At 46.0% G+C, this 22,083-nt stretch overlaps 2 protein-coding genes and 1 pseudogene across 3 annotated transcripts in view; 2 read left to right on the forward strand and 1 right to left on the reverse strand.

Annotated features, from left to right (window-relative positions):
• The first annotated feature begins 1,207 nt into the window (after positions 1-1,207).
• On the forward strand, positions 1,208-2,561 carry LOC144165035 (uncharacterized). The gene is made up of 2 exons (XM_077695195.1): positions 1,208-1,918; positions 2,429-2,561. The coding sequence occupies exons 1-2, from the start codon at positions 1,654-1,656 to the stop codon at positions 2,509-2,511; spliced, it is 348 nt and encodes a 115-aa protein (XP_077551321.1). The 5' UTR covers positions 1,208-1,653; the 3' UTR covers positions 2,512-2,561.
• Positions 2,562-2,823: 262 nt separating this feature from the next.
• On the forward strand, positions 2,824-4,017 carry LOC144165036 (uncharacterized; annotated as a pseudogene).
• A 6,964-nt stretch (positions 4,018-10,981) lies between these two features.
• Positions 10,982-22,083, reverse strand: part of LOC144165037 (uncharacterized) — a 104,174-nt gene continuing 93,072 nt past the window's right edge. The window contains exon 3 of one of the 2 annotated variants that reach the window (XM_077695196.1): positions 10,982-11,629. In XM_077695196.1, coding sequence (XP_077551322.1) covers positions 11,444-11,629 — 186 coding nt within the window. In that variant the 3' untranslated portion in view covers positions 10,982-11,443. The remainder of the gene's footprint in view (positions 11,630-22,083) is intronic. The other variant, XM_077695197.1, reaches the window with a different exon arrangement.

Here is a 22,083-nt window from a genome sequence, read left to right on the forward strand (position 1 = left end):
CTGTGGGATCCCTGGCAATGAGACCGCTGATCAAATGGCTAGTGCTGCTGCTCTCATGACCACAGTTGACATAACAACAGTACCTTACACCGACCTAAAGACGCACATCAGACGACAGCTTCGTAACACATGGCAACTACACTGGAGTGAACAAACAGACAACAAACTACATGTAATAAAACCACAACTGGGACGCTACATAACTGACTCACACAACAGATACACTGAAGTTGCCCTGGCTAGGCTTCGGATAGGCCACACACATGCGACGCACTCCCACCTGCTCACTGGAACTTCGGGACCCACGTGTAGGAGGTGTGGAAAGGGCCTATCCGCAGTCCACATACTAATCACATGCAGAGCACTTGACACAACACGACACAAACATTTCCCTGAATTATACAGACGACACATTCCTTTGCACCCATCATATTTTTTAGCCGACGAACCAATGTTTTCTAGTCAGCGTGTTTTTAAGTTTTTAGCTGAGGTGAGCTTCCTGCAGCTCTTGTCATATCACGTGTAATCATCCTGGCCCTATACACCAGCCATCTCCATTGTCCTGTTTTGCATCACTTTATTGTCTTTTAGTCACATGTTCTAGTATTTACGGTCTCATCACAATTCAGTAACTTCTTTTTGGCGCTCTTTGCCCATAGTCGGCCTTGCGCCAATAAAACCCAACTATTATTATTAATATTATTATTATTAGCTGCGCGAGAAGCAATTAAATGCACCTCTCCCCACTCGCCGATTGACTCCTCCTCCCTCCCTGCTTCTTTCAAAACAGCTGAAAACACTGGGAATAGCCATGTGACATCGCGACTCTCGACTTCCGTTCTGTGCTAGCTTCATTCCTGCGCCTAGGCACGCGTCAATCGCTGCGGGCCCGCCTTTGCCTCGGGATCGCGTAGGAAAGAGGAAGAGCAGCCGGAAGCCAATGGCAGTGACGTCACCGGCGGCCGACCTCGCCGGCGATTGGGCGAATCAGGGGGTGCCTTCGCCATTGCGTCACCCGCGGTCGGCTCGCTGCGGCGTCGCGCTCATCGGCTGAGAAAGGCGGTCTTCAAAAATTGTTTACAAATTATCCGTACAACGTATGGGGCTCACAGTTGGCTCAAAAATCCCTCGTTATGTGTTCTACCACCTGAATGCATTTGATTGCCACCTTCACAAAGCTTTTCTGGGTCCCTTTAATGATAAAAGCGTCCACATTAGAGGGGGCTTTGAGACAAGCTCGAGATGATGTTCTAGAAAGCTTTACTGCAAGCTTGTTCAAAAAGTGCAGCATTGAAAATGAATTTGATAGCCCCAAATATTGTGTGCAGTGTATGAATGTGAGGGCAACGGCAACAAAGCCAGCAACGCGACAACGATGTATAGTGTACTCGAGCAGGTTTGTTGCTCATAAATGTAGTTTTATCTTTGTAGCTGATATAGTTCTCACCTATTTTAGCAGACTTACATTAAAATTTTTTCCTTTTATTTTCTAAGAAAGCCTTGCAAATATCAGGGCTGATGTGAGTTGGGGCTGGCCTGGCCAAGATTCTAGTACATATGGTACAACTGCTTCTGTGAATCGTGTAGATTACTGTCTGCGTCTCACATTTTTTATGACTTCAGATCTTTATTCTGGTGACTTATGGTTCTCTCATGTACCCCAAAATTATGTCCAAATTTATGGCTCCTATTATGCAGGTGGACATCGGCAGTGGCGTGCTAGTTGAGGAGGGCGCACTGGAGGTGTTGCGCAGCAACTGCCCCGGTGCTGCCGCAAGGTTCGCGCGAGGGCTTCTTCGCATTGTGTTTGCCCCCGGAAAGCTGCGGGGCAGTTCCATGCTGGGCAAGCCGTGCAATGTCAAGAAACATGGCACGCGGAAGGAGGCGCTCGACCCCACGCGGCTGCAAGCTGTAATCAGTACGTTTCTTTTACTTTTTTTCTTCTTCAGAACCCTCCTTGTTTCTGCCAGTTATGCCGTTTGTTTTGCCATTTCTGAGTTTTGTTTTCACCTGTGATTTTATGGGCATACAATCTGTTCTGCTTTTAATTTTGGCAGGAAACTGGGTTGCTTTTTGGATAAGGGCAGTGTTGGTCTTAACAAGGCATAAGAAGTCTGAGCTCTTATGTGCTGGAAAGGCATGCAAAACAGTGAATTTACGAGGAATTTACTTTTCGCTTATTTTTGTGCATTTTCCTTCTTCCACTGTATTTAAGGCACTCATTCTGTGGAAGCTATATACAACTGAAGGCAGTCCACTCCCTACCTGAAGTTTCACAGGGTTAACATTTGGCTAGAGCATGTGCACATTTAGAACTGTTGCCTTCTAAAATAGCCAGCTTCTAAAACCGGCATGCATCTTGAGCATGTGATTTGATTTCAGACAGTGCCTGTGTAAACATAGGTCTGTTTCCTCTTGCATTGTTCAGGCTGCACAGTGAACCTGTACAAGGCGGACCCGGGGAGGGTCCGCAACAGCATTTCAAGCATGCTGGCAAGGGAGATAAAATGAAAAGGGCACATGTAATCCTGCACTGAAATAAAGGAGAGGTAAAAATGGGACATTTGTCACTGTTTCTTCATTCTATATAATGCATGTCTGGTCTTTCGTGATGAGGCCTAGCTGTATCGAGATTGTTTTTGCTGTATTGAAATACCAAGTAATGCAAGCAGCACTTTAATAAAAATGTAACTTGAAACTTTAGATGTGCTCGGCAGAGGCACCTGGACACATGTTCGAGAGCTGAGAGTTGATTCAGTACATTCAGTTGAACTCTGTAGGACATCTGCCTGAACATCCCAGCGCGCCGCTCTGTGGGCTCGGTGGCTGCGCCACGGAACAGTCATCTAACCCGCTCTTGTTCGTCATGCAGGTTAGTAGACAAAGCTCTCTGTTTTCTAAAAAATCAAGCAATTACTGTCTGGTACAGCTGCCGAGCCCGCAGTGTTGTGTATGCATGGCCTTCGAATGCATTGATGTCATACATTGTTTATTGCTATTACTGTCTGGGGACATTGAAAGCAATCCAGGGCCTCTTGATGATGGTACCGTTATTCTCGATGAGCTAAAAAAAAATATCTGCTGGGCAGGCTACGCTTCTCTCCGAGGTGCAAGACCTAAAAACGCAACTGCATACTACGGAAAAAACTATCAGTGACCTAAGTAATAGAATAACGCAGCTCGAAAAACACTACCAAAGCCTTTCAACCGTTCAAACACAAATAACGGCGTTACAGACCGGTGCAGGCGCCACAGCTCGTCACATTCAAACGCTGGAGGCCCGGTTTGACGATGCGGAAAACCGCTCGCGACGGAACAACCTAATATTCTATGGTCTTCCAGATACTAACCATTCTGAAACTTTCTCTGAGTCCGAAGAACTAATTATGAGCCTCTGCAGCGAACACTTAAACGTTGAAATTGACCCGAAAGAACTTGAAAGGGCACATAGGCTCGGCCGTCACAAGCCTGGCCAGAACCGCCCGGTCTTTGTAAAATTTACATCCTTTAAAACTAAAGAAACGATCCTGTCTAACGGCAAAAAACTGAAAGGCACAACTTACTCAATAGGGCAGGATTTCTCTCGTTCGGTCCAAAATTCACGGAAACACCTCATCGCCTTCGCTAGAAGCAAATCCACCGCTTTTTCATGCCCTTACAAAACGTTGCTGCTTGGCTGAAAGCGGTACGTCTTCGATGAAATGTCACAAACCGTCAAAGAAATCACGTAGCAATCCAAAAAGCACCGCCAACCGTCACACCGCCCATGCAATCGATTACGTCCAAATATTTCCACTTCCGTAATCTACACTAACGCCCGCAGTTTTCTTTCTAAGCGCGAGCAAATATCTAATCTTGTTTTGTCATCCGACAGCAATATACTCGTTTTAACCGAAACGTGGCTGTCAAGTGACGTTACGGACAATGAAATCCTGGCTGATCTCCCGAATTTTGAAGTTTTTCGGAACGACCGCAAAGGGGCTCGAGGGGGAGGTGTTTTAATCGCCACTAGCAAGTCGCTATCGTGCTCAGTTGTTGATATTACATCTGACATAGAAATATTATGGCTTCGTATTCGTTCTACGCCACTAACTCTGCTGCTTGGAGTGTGCTATCGGCCCCCACAAAGCAGCCCAGATTTTCCAGAGAAACTTAACAACATATTGAATTTCCTCGCTGTTAAGCAACCCAACGCGCATGTCCTGCTTTTTGGCGATTTTAACTATCCCGATATTGACTGGAAAGACCAAGCCGCTTTGACAGGGAGCAGTACTGAAACAAAAGAATTCATAAATATCTGCTTGAACTTTAATCTCACCCAGCTGGTTTCGGAGCCAACCCGCGTGACAAACAACTCAGCCAACATACTAGACTTGATACTAACAACGCACCCTGACAGTTTATCTTCACTTACATACCTTCGTGAAATCAGCGATCACAAGGTCATACACTCAGTCTGGAATTTCGACCAGTTGTCCCGCAAGCCTCATCCTAAAACTATCAGTCTGTACGATAAAGGAAACTACGGGGCAATAAATAACGAACTTCTAAATTTCTTTCCGGACTTCGAAGCAGAATTTTGGAACAGATCAATAGAGGACAACTGGACGATTTTCAAAAACAAAATAGGGAAATTGGCAAGAAAGTACATACCGAAGACCACATTTCGCGCATCTTGTCAGAAACCATGGTTCACAAAAACCCTGAAAAAACTAGACAATAAGAAGAAACGATTATTTCGGGCTGCCAAGATAAAACCTATAGCTCAGAATTGGGATAAATACTACGCGGCCGAAAAAGCATATTTGCTCGCCATACGCAGCGCGAAACACTCGTTTTTTCACACAGACTTGCCCAAGATTCTAACCAATAACCCCAGAAAATTTTGGCAAATCATTAACCCGCACGAATCCCGCACTGTTACATTGAAAAATGAAGCTGGCGATGATATGAGTCCTGCTGACAGCGCTGAACTGTTCAATGCTGCCTTTTCATCTGTTTTTACCAACGAAACCCATATACCGTTTCCTGCGTTACCAAACTGTATCCTGTCTAATATGTCGCCTATCACATTTGTTCCATCGGGTGTATTGTCTGTTATCGAAAAATTGAAACTGTCTTCTTCAGCAGGTGTGGACGAAATCAATTCTAAAATTCTTAAAAACACGAAATCTATTTCTTCAGTGATTTTGTCATTGTTATTCTCACAGTCACTTCGCACAGGCCACTTACCAGACGACTGGAAGGTGGGGAAGGTCACGCCGGTCTTTAAATCAGGTAACAAAGACAGCCCCCTAAATTATCGCCCAATCTCTCTTACAAGCGTACCCTGTAAAATCATGGAACACGTCATCTACTCCCAAATCATTCACTTTCTTGACGCCAATAACTTCTTCCATCCTGCCCAGCACGGGTTCCGTAAGGGTTTCTCTTGCGAAACCCAATCAGCCCTTTTTGTCGAGGATCTGCACACAAGTCTCGATACTAACCTACCGACTGACGTAATATTTCTGGATTTCTCAAAAGCGTTCGACAAGGTACCCCATAAGCGACTGCTAATGAAACTTAGATCTTTAAATATACACCCTGATATTTTAACTTGGATTGAGGAATTTCTAACTAACCGCTCCCAGTTTGTTTCACTCGAAGAAGTGCCCTCTAACCCCCTTCCAGTAACATCAGGTGTCCCACAAGGCTCCGTTCTCGGTCCCCTTCTCTTCTTAATTTACATTAATGACCTAGCTTCGTATGTCTCCTCTAGTATCCGTTTGTTTGCTGACGACTGTGTAATCTATCGCTCAATCACTAACCCGACAGATCAAACCGCTATTCAAGATGACCTTAACCACGTGCAGGAATGGTGTGACACCTGGCTTATGAAACTTAACCCCAACAAATGTAAAACAGTCTCTTTCCACCGCCGTCGCAACCCCTCTTTGTTCCCTTACGCAATCGCTAACGTCGCCCTCGAACACGTGCAATCATATAAGTATCTCGGTGTCACCCTATGCAATGATCTTAACTGGCGTCTGCATGTTACCAACATTATATCGTCTGCAAACAAATCCTTAGGTTTTCTGAAACGTCACCTTCGCCACGCCCCCCAGAATGTAAAGCTACAGGCCTACAAATCCCTTATCCGCTCTAAACTGGAATATGCGTCTCCAATCTGGAACCCACACCAAGCATATCTCATCGACTCACTTGAGGCAGTTCAAAACCGTGCTGCTATGTTCATTCATTCTTCATATGCGTATAATATTAGTGTGTCATCCCTCAAAAAAGAATCTGCTCTTTTAAACCTTGACGTCCGCCGTCGCATTTCCAGCCTCTGCCTGTTTCAGAAAATTTTTCATAGCCCATTCCGTCATCCCTACATTATTCCACCAGCCCGCATATCTCACCGCACTAGTCATCCACTTCAAGTTGCCCGTCCACGTATTAGAACGACCACTTTTTTTATGTCCTTTTTTTACGTACTGCACACGACTGGAATGATCTTCCCCACGACGTCGTGGCCATTTCCTGTCCATCAACATTTTTTGACCAACTGTCTGCACATCTTTCGCAATGAAAACCCCTGTCAATAAAAAAAAACTTTATTTGTTAACCCACCCCTTATGTAATACCCCCTCGGGGGTCTTTAAGGAAATAAAGTGAAGTGAAGTGAAGTGAAGTAGGCATTTTGCACTGCGACAAACCTTACGACCTAATTGGCTCGATTTTTCTTTCGAAGTAACTATGATCTGGGATGTTCCCACATGGTGACAGTGGTCAATACACTTTCATGTGACATCTCTGAACGGGATCTCAATTAGAACAGCCAATATACATGTCAGCAAAGAGTATATTCGAACTCAACAGGTACTAGTCAATAAACAATCAAAATTCGGCAGCCAATTTGCAATATGGTAACTCAATACTACATGTCAATAGAACTCTCAACACAATCTGATCAGTGAAGTCCACTAACTTTCAATTGAAACTCGGCGACCAATTTGCAATCGGAACTCAATAGAACGTTTCAATAGAAAGTCAATTGACTCTCAACACAATCTATTGAGTAAAGTCAATTGACTTTCTATTCAAACACAATGTTGAGTTTCAATTGAAACGCGGCGGCCAATTTTCAACGAGAACTCAATAGAACATTTCAATAGAAAGGCAATTGACTCTCGACACAATCTATTGAGTTAAGTCAATTCACTTTCTATTGAATCTCAGTAACCATTTTTGTAAGGGTTGTTTTTTACGGTGCATGTGAATTTTTTAAATTCCACTCGTCTTACTAACTAGCACTGTTACATTGTTCTGTTTACATCCAAAGAATGCGCTTGAATACAAGCAATTTTTTGCGCATAATTCCCTTCATTTTTTTTCGATTTCGTAGCCATCAGAGCGTGGACAAGAGTGACTAGTAAAAAATAATTGTGTGGCACTGCATTTCAGGCAGCAATACAATACTCTACCTGTAGAGCTCTCCACAAAATTCATGGCACACTGGCTAGTGCTAGCACAAAAACTCATGTCCTCCAAACCTCCTCTTCGATGGGTTCCATACAGTTATTTCTCGTAGCTTGTAATCGTGCAACGCTTAGTCATCACAGAGCTTGTGCAGTGGGTCTATTGATTGGGTGACCAAGCATTTTTTAGTGCATCTGTATATTTATGCAGTGAAAGTGCAGTGCTTTTTCTTTTTGATGCTTGGTGAAATGTAATGCCAATGGAGTTCGCAAACGTAAACTCTGTGAACAACGTTAATGCATTTACAAACGTAAATGCTGTGAACATCCTTCTCTCTGCAAATGCAATTAAGGTGCTTTGAAGTACACAGTTTACAAGAATTTTTTATGCGCCATAAATATGAAGCAGCGATATTCGAAACTGCAGTTGCAACAAAGTGTAACTTATAGCTCTTAATGTCATGTCCCATTATCTGCCTAATTATGACAATCACCAGAGCCATTGTGTACGGCATTTCTTACCTGCTGGATACAGATGGTTTGCCTTTGCTCTATTTTCTCTGTTGAAGAACTTGCAGGGTGTGAAATACTTGCTGTGTTTTCCGTGCCAAATATTATCACAATAAAAGACCAGTAATGCTTATAGCCATGCATCGGTGGAATAACTGATTGGAACGCATCATTTTTGTGGAAGTGAAGTGGCGACAGGTTCACTCACAACTGCTGTATACAAGCGCCTTGACTTTATGGGTGCCTTGATTCATAACGACCAAGTATAGTACATGAAACATCTTTTGCTCATTACTGTAGTGTACTACAACCAGCAAATAGGCAACTAAGTTAGGCAGTTAACTTAGGCAACTAAATAGGCAACTCACGGTGGTCGTTCGCACAGTTTCTATAAAACAAATCAAACCTGCTTAAGTTTTACCAAGAACTACGTGGTGATTCAAACACACTCTGCTACATCGTGCAAGATGGGAGGAAATGAAGAAAGTGCTACACTATTTTTTTATTCCCTACAAAAAAAGTGTCATCGGTCACAACGCAGAATTAAAACTTCAGTTCCAACAGTTAAACTAAAATATTTAGCCTTCAATATCCCTCTAAAGAAAGTTGACGGGCAAAATTCAGCCTTGCGGTAAATTTTTTATCTGTGACGTTGCTTCGTTTGCAAAAATGAAAATGAATAGCTCTGGGCAGGTCAAACATTTGACACTTGCCAAGCAAATTTTTCACATTTATGTAATTTTCATCTCACACTTATGCATGCTCATGAATTCGAGAATGACAAAATACTTAACATTTATACTCCCCACTCAGTTCCCTGTTTGTGTCCAAACCTTGTATGAGTAGACTATCACTTCAAGATCCGGATAGGTTTAAGGTATACAGATACTTGCTGTCCAGCTTTGCAACATGGCATTATGAATATAGGGATTTTTTTTTTATTTCGTGGTATGTGCATTGAGGCCTGATAAATCAGGTGAGAGATTACAAGGGTAAAACCTCATTGCATAAAAACGGAGGTCATGAAGATGTTCCAGAAGCGCACAAATTACAAATCTGTTAGTGCAATTGCAGCCATTGCAATCCATTTATTGGTGACATTGTTTTATACGGTCTAAACTTCCGATGCACAAGGGTGCGTTCATGCCCAAGTGCTAGGATTTTGGTGAATGGCCTTGAAAATGTTGAAAATGCTGAACCGCGACCTTGCGCTTCCGCGTACAATAATATAACTCGTTAATAAAAGAGCCGCGAATGAAACGAGGCCACTTAAAAAAATGCAGAAATTCAAAGAATTGTCTACTAATGCGCAGCATTCTTGTGCCGCTTCTCTTGAGTGAGAGTCTTTTATAGCCAAATGTCTTCGCTTTTCTAAGTCCTGTTCGTCAAATTATCTCCATCCACCCTATTATAACGATCAGGGGTGTTACTTTCGCCAAATCTGCATTTTTTGCAAATAAAGGGCGTTACACTACTCACCATTTGTGTATTTTTTATATTTTTCATGTTTAGTTTTTCAAAATTCTGTTCGACCAATTATCCCGATCTACGCAATGATAACAATTGTGGTACTTCCGTAAGTTGTTTATATTTTTCTTAATTTTTAGTTTCTCAAAATTTCGTTTGACCAATGATCTTCATTTCGATATAATCGTGAATAAACGTGGTACTTCCGCGAAACCTGCATTTTTCTGGAAATGCAGGGCGTTACAAGTTTCACGGCCGAGCGCTTATGCGGTATGCGCGAGAAAACGCTAAGATATTCTTTGTGTGCTCGTGATCCATAAAAAAAACGCAGTATCTAGAAAGCCGTCGACGGCTGTTTACCTGGGCGTTGGAGCGGCGTCAACGCAGCAATTCTGCAGGCGTCGCGACACAATGTTATATAGAGTGAGTGATTTAATATTGGTTCATTACCTTACAAGATGCGTAATTTACTACAGCCCCCTATTACAAAAACAAAGGTCAAGGCATGTAACCGCACCACCAGAAGAGCTACTACGAGCAGAAAAAAATCAGTACACCATTTCATGCTTGGTACACTTGCCACTCGCGACGAGACAGCTGTTATTTTCAGCACGACAGTGCGCCTTACGTGCTAGTTATTTGCAAGCATTGTCGTAAAGGGCACTTTCCGCCAATGTCCGAGAATACTTTTGGTAACAAGGCAGAAGAACTGTTATTAACTCCGTTTGCATCGATGGAATAAATCCCCGCACGGCGCATCATACTGTTGGAGCGGGCACACAGCTTGACAAAAGATTTCCGCTCGTACCAATGTACTTAAATTCCCGCAAACCGTAGTATTATGCCTCCTTGGTAGAGTGATTCAAGAACGGTGGTCTAAAGAAAGCCACCAGCCGCCGAATGCATTATTTAAGACTTATGCTTGACGCGGAACAGAATGAAAAATACTTGTAAGCCCATCTTTGCACTCCCCAACAGCCCGTGGGTCGTGGCGCAGTGGTTATGATGTACGCCACTTGATGTGCTGTAGTAGACCCAGGTTCGATTCTCCGCTCTCCGTGTATGTGCTTATGTGTTCTTTGTGTGTTTTCTATGATGTAACATGTGATAAGGCGTTTGTCACGGGGTGCTGGCGTTGGCCTGGCAATGCGAGCGAAAAAAAACAGATAAAATCAATTTTGGCTGAGTGGCTCTTTTTTTCTTCTTTTTGTGAAAAGCATTAACGCCGCTTATTTGAGGGGCCGTATGATTTGGGGGCCGCTTCGCAAGAGGGAATAGATTAGCATAACGGGCCGCGTAGAAAAATTACGGCCAGCGGCCCGCTGATCACACGTCCTGGTGTTTAGATAGCCCTCTGGTTAGGCGGCCCTCTAGAGGGCCGCTTAAACGCCGGGCCGCATGTACGATGGGCCGCGTGTTTGGCGGGCCGCTTGCGCTCGAGGCCGCCTGAACTGCGGGTTTATAAGCTGCTTTAAATTGACGCAGCAGCCCGCCTGCATGCGGGTCGGATAACCAGGAATTAACCAAGAGTGTAGTTCTTATTGGAGTGAACACATTCGCGTCGATTAGGAATCTGATGATAACGAATGCGAAATTTTAAATTAACGTGCGAAGGAACCAACAAAAACTATTTATTTTCCATTTCAAGTCTACAAAGCTAGCACATAGATGTTAACATGGATGTTTACACAAATCTATCCTCTTTTCTATCTACTAGGTGGCAAGTAGCAACCATACGTTCATTACCAGAGATGTTTTTTTCAGAAATTGTTACCAATGTGAGGTGCCTAAATGGAGCAAAATTATCAGGGCTGAATAACAGTTCCTATTTGATAAAGGTCAATTGGGCAGACTAATTAACCGTAGAGTTAAGTAATTGGTAATAATAATGTCGTAATTGTATGCAGTTCATGACGGCAACACATTCAAGTCAGCGAGGTCGTGCACAGGTCTGTTGAAGGGGCAGACAGCCGCGCGAAGGCGGACTTCTGGTGGCTCCGGCGTCATCGTGTGTTGTAGGTGCCGATGGCTAGTGCCTGAATAAGCGGCGAAGTCACATGTGGGTTACATTGTCCACTAAAGTCGTCTAGCTCGATGTCATACACCATGATAGGCACGTCCCCCATCCCGTCGTCGTACGAGTTGCGCATGCGCGTTAGGACCTCGTCGGGTCCCATGAAGGCCGCCACCTGGGCACAAAAAAGAACAACGCTGGCTGTTTACTCATCACTTTTTGCCTGCCTTAAAGTTTGGCACCTACGCCTAACTGTTGCGGTGCTCCTAAACGCGAAACTTTTGGTGGCTCTGTAAAGAGGTTGATTTGTCCGTCGAAGCAGATGCATAACATGCATCGATGGAACTATGCATAAGGTAACAGATACACACTACAAATGGGAAACGCTCTGTTTGTCACTCGATTCAGCCGACTGGTCAAAAGTTGAAGGAATGTGTAAACAAGTGCGTATAGGCAAGATGTATCGAAGTTGCGGAAACTGGTGGGATCTATCATAGATGCAAACACTGTTCAACAAATATAGAACATTACGCGCGATTCAGACAAAACATACGTATATACCTGACTACGGCAGCGTCAGGTATAGCAGAAACCTGATCATAGGAGCGTTTCTATAATTAATAACAGGCGTGAGTGTGGTTTTTGAGCGAGGAAATCAGAGCGCATTGAAAACAGCGTGCGCGAAGAGTATGATAAAAGCAAACCTAAAGCAGAAGATGTCTCCTTGTGCTGTTATAAGAAAAAATAGAATCACCAGACCCAAACAAATGGCGTGCCAGGATTGTCAACGGGGTAAAATAGAGTGGAGTTGGGCAAATTTCCTTTTATTCTATTAACCGTAAGCGGGGGTTGAGGGGAGAGAAACAGCGAGAGCGTTAAGTGGCATATCATCCGGACTGAGTTCGGAATACAAGTGGTAAGTGGGTAAGCTTATTTTCTGTCTATGGCATGACTTTGGGCTAGTCGTGTACCCATTGCTATTAGAAACAGCGCAAAAAATGTCGATGCAGTAGACAGACGACAAGCGCTGACAAAAAACTAAGGAAAATGTTATTAGAAGTGACTACATATAGACCGCACATGCGTAATCTGACGGTGCGAGCAGGAAAGCAAAAATAAAAGTATAAACTACGTGAAAAGGGCACAGTTAACATTCAAAACAGCCATTTGTTCTTTTTATGGGCCAAGATAGGCTATCTGGCGCCACCGAAGGCGAAGTCACGCAAACATCACGCCTAATGCCAATGAGTGATGACTCGTAGATTTCATGGGATCACAATCCACACGTTTCACGTATTTGTTGGCCTGGTTCTGCCCGCGACCGGTTTTGGGTCCCTTTTCATTGTTGACCATGGCAGGCAGAGTGGTCAACATGTTTGGCGCGGAAAAAAAAAACCATCTTCACAACTGCCTTGTCTCCGATCTTCTTGAGGACGTGCAAAACGCCGTGCACGTAGGGGATGATGTTGAGGCGGCCCTGCCGTCCTCCTCCGACCTTGTTGCCTTGTCCGGACTCAGCAACGACTCCGCGGAGCTGCGCAGCAATGAAACCGGGTGCCCTGCCCACCTGAGCCTGCGGACTTGGAAGTCTAGGCTCAAAGTAATCGTGTGGCGACAGGACTTGGACACGGCTTTCTTCATGGCAGCGAGTGGTATACCTCGTTTCACAACCTTCGAGATAGCCTTCGAGATAACCTTCGAGATTGAAGGGCCAAGAATCTTGACTTGTTGTCTCTTGGTCTCTCGTTGGTACGGGGAACGTCGTTGGAACCGCCGAGGTCTCCGGAATCCTGTATTCTGGGTTTGTGAATCTTCACATACCTTGAAGATCACCAGGAAGTCGCCTACGTAACGAAATGTCTTCACTACTGTCAGGTCAGGAATAACGAACTGAAATCGGCGGTCGTAGGGAGCAAGTAGAAGGTCACTGAGCACAGGTGCTATAGAGGAACCTTTGAACACCCCTCCCCCTTCAGGTAGAGCTCGTTGTCGTGCATCACTAAACGTGACCGCAAGTAGAATGCCAGGCGTTCTAGGAAGGCCTTCGTTTCGATACCACATTCACTTTGGAACTTTGTGTTTTCATACCCACCGATGGGCTCACTCACAGCTCCGAGTATCAAGGCATGAGGTAGGGAATCGAACATGTCTTTGAGGTCCACGGAAAGGCCCTTAAGAGGTGCCGAGGTCTGTACTTCCAAAAAAGTCTCAGGCCGCTCAGGGATTCCTCACCAGGAGTCTTCTGTCGGTACATTGGACAGAGAGCGCTGGAAGAAACTTCCATAGCAGTTTTCACAAGTAACCCTTTCCTGACGATCACTCTAAAAGGACATGACTCCTTGTGTGTCTTGGCACTGAAGAAACACTGGAAATCTATACCCTTGGCCTTGTTTATTGCGGAAGAAAGTTTATTCAACTGATGGATTTCGCAAAATTGGATGGCGTCTCTCTTTACGTGCCGAGGTTTCACCTCTATTTAAGTACAGTGTGTTTGTGTAGGTACAGTTTAGGTATGCATTTTTTGGATAGTATGTGTTAGTCAGGTACTGTGAGCCAGCAAGCGTCTTTATTGGGGATGACGACGAGGAACCGTAAGTGAAAACTTTTTTATCAGCAGAGCTGTTTGGGCTATAGCTCTGGCCACGACTTTAACAAAAATTAAAGCCGTTCTAATCAATGTGAACGCTGTCGAAAGGGCAGAGCAGCGATTCGCCATAACGGTCTGTTGGGCGGTTATCCGCTCACTCTTACCACCCATAACGCTATTCGCCGCCCTGTCTCACTCCTCTCCTGGTGAATTTAAGGGACGTTTGTCTTACTCATTTCAAATTTCCCGCCTTCACAGTGCTCGCGCGCCTCTTGCCTGAAACTGCGCCAGCGGGAGCTCTGTTCTTTTTGCGCTTGCTTTTCCTCCCGCGCGTGCAGGCGTTACAGTGCTACTTTTTTTCGCTTTCTGTCGTAAAAACCAACTCAACCAGCGTTCCTAACTAAAGGAACGCGGGCGCTGCCGGTTAATTACGTGTACTTTGCCTCAAATGTACCTGCAGTTTTTTTCGCGCCGAAGAACGGGTAAATGACGTGCGCCAGCGGTTCACGTGTTTCGAACGCTTATGACTATATAAACCGCATGGCTTTCGAGGCCTCGGTGGGAAAGCCGCGACGACAGCCGGTACGACGGAACGCTGCGGGACTGTACTTGGGTCCAGCGAGCGAGCTACGACAACAAGGCGAGTTCCTAAAGTGCTCTGCACCTAAAAAGTCGGCTCCACCGCGTGCGCCCTAAAAGCGCGCACAAAAAGAACCGACGTCCTACTCGCGCTGTTCCGGGCAGAACAAGTTTAAAAAAATTCAGAGCCCTTCCACCCCGTGAAGAGGGATGGCCAGCAAAGCTGCGGTGCCGAGCCTCAACGTGAGGTTTCACTGGGTCGTAGTCCAAGGGGTGCACGAAGCAAAACACGTTTTTTTGTAATTTGCGATTGAGCATTGTTCCTGGTTTTTAACTGAAAGTCCAGTCCTGTCCACTCACTGCTCCTCACGCATGCTCAGCACGGCTCTTCACGAGCCACGTGAAACGGCTATCAAGCGGCTCCGACGCAGCGTCAGACTTGGCTACTGTGCAATAGAGGCGCACACCTGGGCACGCGCCGGCGCCAGTGCGTCTGCCTCGGCTATAACGCAACAAAATCCACTTTAATCCAATCCAATGCAAGTCAAGCCATGCCAAGCCAATCCAATCGAATCCAACCCAATCCAATGCCCCTCGCGCTTGCGCAGAACGGCCCTTCGCGGCACACGCGAAACTGCTCAACCTCGGCCAGTGTAGCTTACGCTACAAAACACACAGGAATCGTGGGTAGAAATTTATAATAGCGCGTGTATGGTAATCACGGCGCATGCTCTATGAAGGCCCTATGACCTTTTTAATTTTGTATGATTTTTTTCCACGCCCCGGGGGTGTGGCGCACAGTTTTACGATTCCGGGGATTTCAGTGGGCCCCGCAACGTGGCGCTACGCTCGCTAGCGATTCCTGTCTACATCGCTCTGGGACCGGAGACGATCTGCTGGATCCTAGCCATTCACAGCTTTGCTGTAAAAGATGAAAGAAAAAGAGGTGCGCCAGAAAACTCCGTTTGGCGAAGAGGAGAGACGGATGGTTAGGCGTCGCGGAGAGAAGTAATAGCTGCGTGAGGTGTGGCGACGGGGAAGAGGTGGCACGCATGGTAAAACAACTAACGAAGCAGTGCAGGGAGAAATGAGATGGGCGTCGCTTGAAGTTCGAGCAGCTCACAGTTCAAAATGTGTTTTGAAGGTAGGTTGAGGGCAATATATGAACGTAGGTGAACAGCTAAAATTTTTAGGTACCTATACTTGAAAAGCGTGGACAGGCAGTGGTTCGGAAAACTGGAAGGCTAAAGATGAAATACGAAAGAAAAAGGGAGATTCCAAGACAGCTAAGGTAACAAAGTGAAAAGGAAGGCGTTTAGAAACAAATAAACGGAGAGAAAGAATGGGAGCTAAAACGTCGTTGGAGGAGTACGGGGCAGAAAAATTGGACATCAGAAAGCAAAATTTCTACAATAATTTCAATGGCAGTGCTTTGCTTTGTGAGACCACAGCAGGTTGCTTAAGAACTAAGAGGTTTTTGGGGAAGTATACGCAAAATGATGGGGTATGCTTGGTAAGTGGAAAAGAAACCAGCTATGCGGCAAATAGGGTTGGAGTGTGAGTGTATCCATCTCAATCTAGCAACTGTATTTATTTATTAAACACTTAAATTCCACCCCACAAATAAGGGTAAATGTTGTGAACCTGTTCCGGAACAGCTTCAGAATAACGAATGCACGAAGACAGCTGCTTGTGTATCATGGAAACGACACCGTGGAAAGAAGCGTGGTTTAGTTGAACGCAATCAAGCAAGCATCGCCTGGTCAGCGAGATATACACTGATACCTTTGCATGCAATTTAAAAACTATGTTCTTTCGCTTCGGAACGCTTATCCGGCAAATGACGTGACCCTTGAATTGCATACGCGTAACAGGCTACATCAGGACGGGAAACCTTTGTTGGCAGTCATTAAGCAGGTGGTCAGCAGTCATCGCCGAAGAGCAATGTTGTCAGCGTGTAATGTAGACCCGCGTACACCGACTAGGAACATTATACATAGCGATTGTCAGAAAATTAAACGCGCCGCTAAAATGCAGTCTGCCGCTCCAGTTTTAAAGCGAAGCTTTCTACCTCTACGAGCCAACGGTTCTTTCGCGGTTTGAGGGACAATAAACTCCAACGCGGCGGAGGAGGTGGCGGGGCGGAGAGTTTCACAAACGGAGCACATTGTAGATGGCGCGGCGAATTTACTCGGCGTTCCCCGCGCGGAGGTGCCTGTTCGCCTGCGGGCGCGTCGGCGGCACAGCTTTGTCGTCTGCTTTAGCTACGGTTGTTTTGGGCCTGTTTTCGCGCAGCTTCGTGTCCATTGCGCGCTTCCTTCGCACGGCTAGATAAACGTGTTCGATCGTACCTCCTGGGTAACCCGGGCCTGACGGAATTAATTGGTAGTACGGCAAAGGTACGCTAAGGATTGGTTTGCAGGGCGGGAAAACAAAATGTAGAGACCACATACAGACATCTGGCCATTAGAGAAACGCTGCTTTTTGCGCACTGCTTGCCAGGAATGGGACTCAATTTTCTAAAGTGATGAGTACCAATTCGGTTGTGTTTTAAGAGGTATTACAAAAGGTGGAAGGAGCAACTGGTTCTGATACTAAGTGATTATAAAAGTTCTTTCTCAGCTTTCTTGTAATTCTTAAACTTATCAAACTGACTAGTTTTAATCGGCATAAATAGGAATCACTAAGCTATGCGCATGTGTCTCGCGGTGGTGCAGCCCCGGGCTAGCCCATCAGGATGCCTAGGTGCCGCTGTCTCATCCTTCAAAAGACCCTCATCTCCGTTTTCTCTTTGCCACCGCACGGCCGGGCTAGAGCAGCGGCGTCCGCTGCTCTAGCCCGGCCGTGGTCGACGCTGCTGCGTTCGGGACGCCGCCCCACAAATTCTAGGTGACGCCTGGCAAAATCTCTGGTTTCACTCTTTATAGAGGTACGTGTATGAATCCAAGTTACATCGCATGGGCAATTGTTGTAGGTGTCGTTTAAGGCTTTGCTTTTCAATCACCTTCACAACGTGGACTGGAGCCAATTTTTTTATGTCACTCTCCTAGCAAGATGCCACGATCGTCTGTTGGGTTACCACGAAGGACAAACGAATATCTTTTTCCTGTGCAGCGTGATAAGGTATCCTGCTTCGTAAATTCATCGTTCTCACAAAATAAACTTTACTTGTGCTCAAAGAAGCGGCATTGACACTGCGTCAGGACATAAAAAAATACATGAATAGTAAAAGAAACAAGGAACTCGATAAGATAAGTAAAGATCAATGATATTCGTTTCCCCAATGTCCGGTGGCGATCAGGAACCAAATCGCCCGGGCTTCGGTTGATTTGGCAGGAGGCTCGCACGGCGATGGTGTTGAAGTTCGTGGAGAAGGTGGCCGAATTGACGAACTCCATGCGTTTGTATTTAATAAAGAAAAACGGAGAGTTTATATACAACTATTTACATTAAAGTAACTGGATACACCAGCAACAAAAAGCAAGAACTTCAAACTTCAGTTAGACGCTAGCTTTAAGTGCGTACAAATCACTCCAGAGCCTCAAACTCCGTCTAACTCTCCTATGCTCGGAGCGCACACAAGCCGCTCGAGAAACGACGGCCGGGATTCTGTTCCCGACGCAAGACCCGTCTAGTTGCCCGGTACACAGCTGTACCCTAAGCTTCCTACGCGATCCTCAAGTCTGCCACTCGCTTAGGGGGCTCAAAAATCCCAACCAAGCTTCAGTGGTCGAGACTCCTTCTCTGGTCGGGAACTGCCTACCTGAGAGCTCATACAAGAACGCTATTTTGCGGCCAAGTTCGGCCTTATAACACTGCGGTATTGCTCTCTCTTTGGCACGCCCCTCTAGCTTTCGTACACGCGTTAGGGAGGGCCCAAATTCACATTTACAGCTGTCACTCAGCCATTTGCCGAATATTCAACAATGCGCACCATCTTCGGGTCAAAAGCCGGCGCGCGGGCGACCAAGCATGCAGTGGCGAGTACACATGCCTCCGAAGGGAGGGGGTGAAAAGCGGCGGCCACCGAAATGTAGCCGTTCCGACAGTGACGCGCGACGATAGGATCTCGCGGAAAAGCCGACGCTGCCGTGAGGTCAGACAACGGTAATTACCCCTTCGTTTTTCTAGGGGCATTCCTCCGTACAGACAAGCCGTCTCCCGAACGTGCCGCAGCGAACTGGCGACGGCCGCAGCGTAGTGTCGGCAGTGCTGTGCCGCCAGATCGAGCGGCGGCGATCTATCCTTTGACAGGCGAGGGCGAGGCGCCTGGCCACTGACCTCATGAGTGGACCTTACAACGTCGTTACGTGTTAGCGACAAACAGTGGTGGAGCGTATGTTCGAGTTAGCCGTTGTCGCTTCTTTGAGACACCAAAGTAAACGATCAGCTGTTACTCAGCGCAAACGAAGCACCCTTTCACGATTTTGCGATAATGAAGAACCCACGTCGGGTAAGGCGATAAAAGTTAGACTTCGGAGTGGAAACGAACAACAACCGTTACTACGTACTTGGGGTTATGAGACACGTCGCTTCCCTTCCCGAACGAAATTAAACGCAGTACAGCCACCATGCTTTAGCCTCGCGCATCGCCGACTCGTACGCAAGAAAAGAAAAACAAGCGCTTCGCCGCCGAAATGCTGACTCCGCTAAACTCAGCCGGGTATGGAATGTATAAATCTCCTCCTTAAATAAAAGAAACCTGGGAAACTTTAATATAAAATTAACATGAAGTACAAGTTGTTTACACGACTAACAATTTATACACTCTTCAATATATTTAGAGCTTTTGTATTCCGAAAAAAGTACTTTAAGTCAAGTAAAGGTGGCAGTTCTGTCAAGCCAAGTTCCAAAACCACGTATCCTCCAAGCATGGCCGCCTCCGGGGAGGGGGGGGGGGGGTTGATGCTGCCATTCTACAGCTCTCATAGACACTAACGCCAGTGTCCCCGCTAGCGTAAATTAGTCTGAAACTCTATGTATCTGGTAGCTTTGTCCTGAGCTCGGGTCTACTTAGCACAAAAAGGCATAATGGTGCTCTGCAAGGAACCACAGACGGTTCCGTTCCTTCCAAACAAATACCTTCGTCATAGCTGAAGCTTCATGCACATCGAGGAATACTTGCCTAATATTAGGCACTTGGAGGCCATAGCGAGCTGCTTCATCTGCCTTCTAGCTCCCTGGAACACCACAGTAGCGTGGAAGCCACTGAGATTTTAATAAAGCTAAGCTTTTAGTCTGTGCCTAATGATGTCCATGCGCGAAAACGCACTGCAGAAACGCCATCATCCTCCGACGAAGATGCTGATCGTAGATAGAGTGAATAAAAATAAAAACTTTCCTGCGAAGCTTGGAAACAGCTCCTTTAGGCCCCCTCCGCTAAAGGATGGCGTGCAGTTGAAGTGACGCAGGCGTGCGATGGCGCAACGTATACAGACCTAACGTCATGTTCTGAGCTGAACGTCGAAAGCCGTTGCCCTTAGCTCGACGTACGATAAGAATTGCGTTGTTCTGCATGCCGCAAAGCTGTGAGCCAAAGGACGTCCAATCGAACGACGCACATAGAGGTTAAATACCTGGAACCGGCACCCACTCGAGAAAGTAATCACTGCACACCAAGCAGCCCGGAACGATTCACGCCATACACCCCAAACGCAAACGTTCCACCTTCGGATTGCATGCCCAAGAGTTGCTGCTGTTCTATACGCCTCGAGATTCGCGATCGCTGCGCCGCCTGCCGCCGCTTCTCCGCGGCGTTTGCGGGATTAGCGCTTCGTGGCTCATAGGTGGTCATGCAGTGTTTTGGTTTTCTTTCGCTTCTCTTTGCCTTTCCGCGCTCTAAACAACTTGTTATGGTGACGTCTGTAAGCTGTAAGCTAACTGCACGTTTAGGGCACTTAAAAAAAAACATCTGCGTCTTGGTAGAGCGCTCTAACGCCAACAAGAGCTACCCGGGGAGGCGGTTCTGCGCGCTTCTTGGCCGCTCTTGCGGGCGTCTGCGATGGCAGCAGCATCGAACACGTCAGCACAAGTGAATTCTATTTATTGTCGCCTCGTTTAGACCTGATATTGGCACTGTAAGAGGTTGGTTCGTTTTGCAGCGCGGACAACAAATGCGGCTTTGCTTCGAATATGTACGTCGTAGCAAAATATGTTTCGGGGACGTGATAGCCAAATAGCTGACAAAAACTTGTGCCTTTTATGAGAATATAAGCCATGCGAAAATGTTAAGTACAGAAAAGAAAATGTTAAGTCAGATATGTGCCCACTCATGCCTTATAGTAAGAACCAAGGTATATGTTAATGAAACCACGGGAAAATGAATGGTCTGCAAGTAAGGAATAAATAGAATAGTCGTACGGGAATGAAAAAAAAAAAACGAGTGCAGCTTCTGAAATGCTAAAGACGTTTGTTTGAGCAAGGTAGGATTCACCAGACCAACTAGATGCGAAATGCACTGATATTTCGCTAGAAATGCGGGGGGGGGGGGTGAGGAGAAGGACGCTCAACTATCGTTGTTAACAAATGCGGAGCGAAATCAACGAATGAACGTTTTAGTAATCACACACACAAGCTGCGTGTTCACTTTTCGTTTGTTTTTCGCCTTGAAAAACGGCTGATCCCTCGGCGGACTCATTTTTTGAAGAATACAGGGTAGGCAGTTCACAAGCGATACAAGGTGTCGTTGGAAGAGTTGATTGATTAATTGCAGGGTTTAACGCGTCGACGCAACGGAGACGATGAGGCACGCCGTAGTGGAGGGCTCCGGATTAATTTTGGCCACCTAGAGCCTTAACGCGCGCCGAAATCTCGTACACACAGGCTCGTTGGAAGAGTGTCGTATCTGATAAGGGTCTCCGATTTCGGTTTATGCTAGATTCTGCAGTCTCCCTGTGTCATGACTCATATGACGGTGTTTCGAAGAAGAGTTTGGTCAAGGACGCGGATTACTGTATAAGCCCATCTTCGCGCTTCTCGTGGAGGATAAATGTAACAGATGAATCTTTGCGAGCGCTCACCTCGGGACAAGACGACCCAGCATTAAATTTGTCGTCGTGTGCTGACTCCAGAGTGTAATTTTGCATTATCCATCGTACTTCTTTGGTACAATGTTTGTGAAATTTATGCCGCATTGGCTTGTTCATGGTACTGATCAATATCTGATATGTGATATTGGCAGGCGTAACTTGCGTGCTGTCAGGTATGAGTGCTCCGCTAGATTTTGTAAGTGTACAAAGTCGATTTACATCATAGTGTGTATGGCCGCAACATGACCATCGGAGGAAACACTGCTTACGGAGACACGGTCTCTAAATTTCAGGGCAGCGGAATTGCAATCAGCTGCATGCAAATGCTGGCTTCGGGACGCCGGCCTGTGACACACGCCCGGCGCTCATATAGATCTCACTAAGATCGCGTCATAAACGTTTATACGCTCGTGAACATACCACGCTTGCAAACAG

The sequence above is a fragment of the Haemaphysalis longicornis genome, unplaced genomic scaffold (genome assembly GCF_048455015.1).
Source record: "Haemaphysalis longicornis isolate Haplotype H1 unplaced genomic scaffold, Haemaphysalis longicornis Haplotype H1 scaffold_14, whole genome shotgun sequence".
Lineage (NCBI taxonomy): Eukaryota > Metazoa > Arthropoda > Arachnida > Ixodida > Ixodidae > Haemaphysalis > Haemaphysalis longicornis.

Excerpts from the sequence above, each read along its gene's own strand:
- LOC144165035 (XM_077695195.1), top strand. The coding sequence starts at position 1,654 with ATGTACCCCAAAATTATGTCCAAATTTATGGCTCCTATTATGCAGGTG. Across the intron at positions 1,919-2,428 it reads GCGGCTGCAAGCTGTAATCA|GCTGCACAGTGAACCTGTAC; the intron begins GTACGTTTCTTT and ends TGCATTGTTCAG.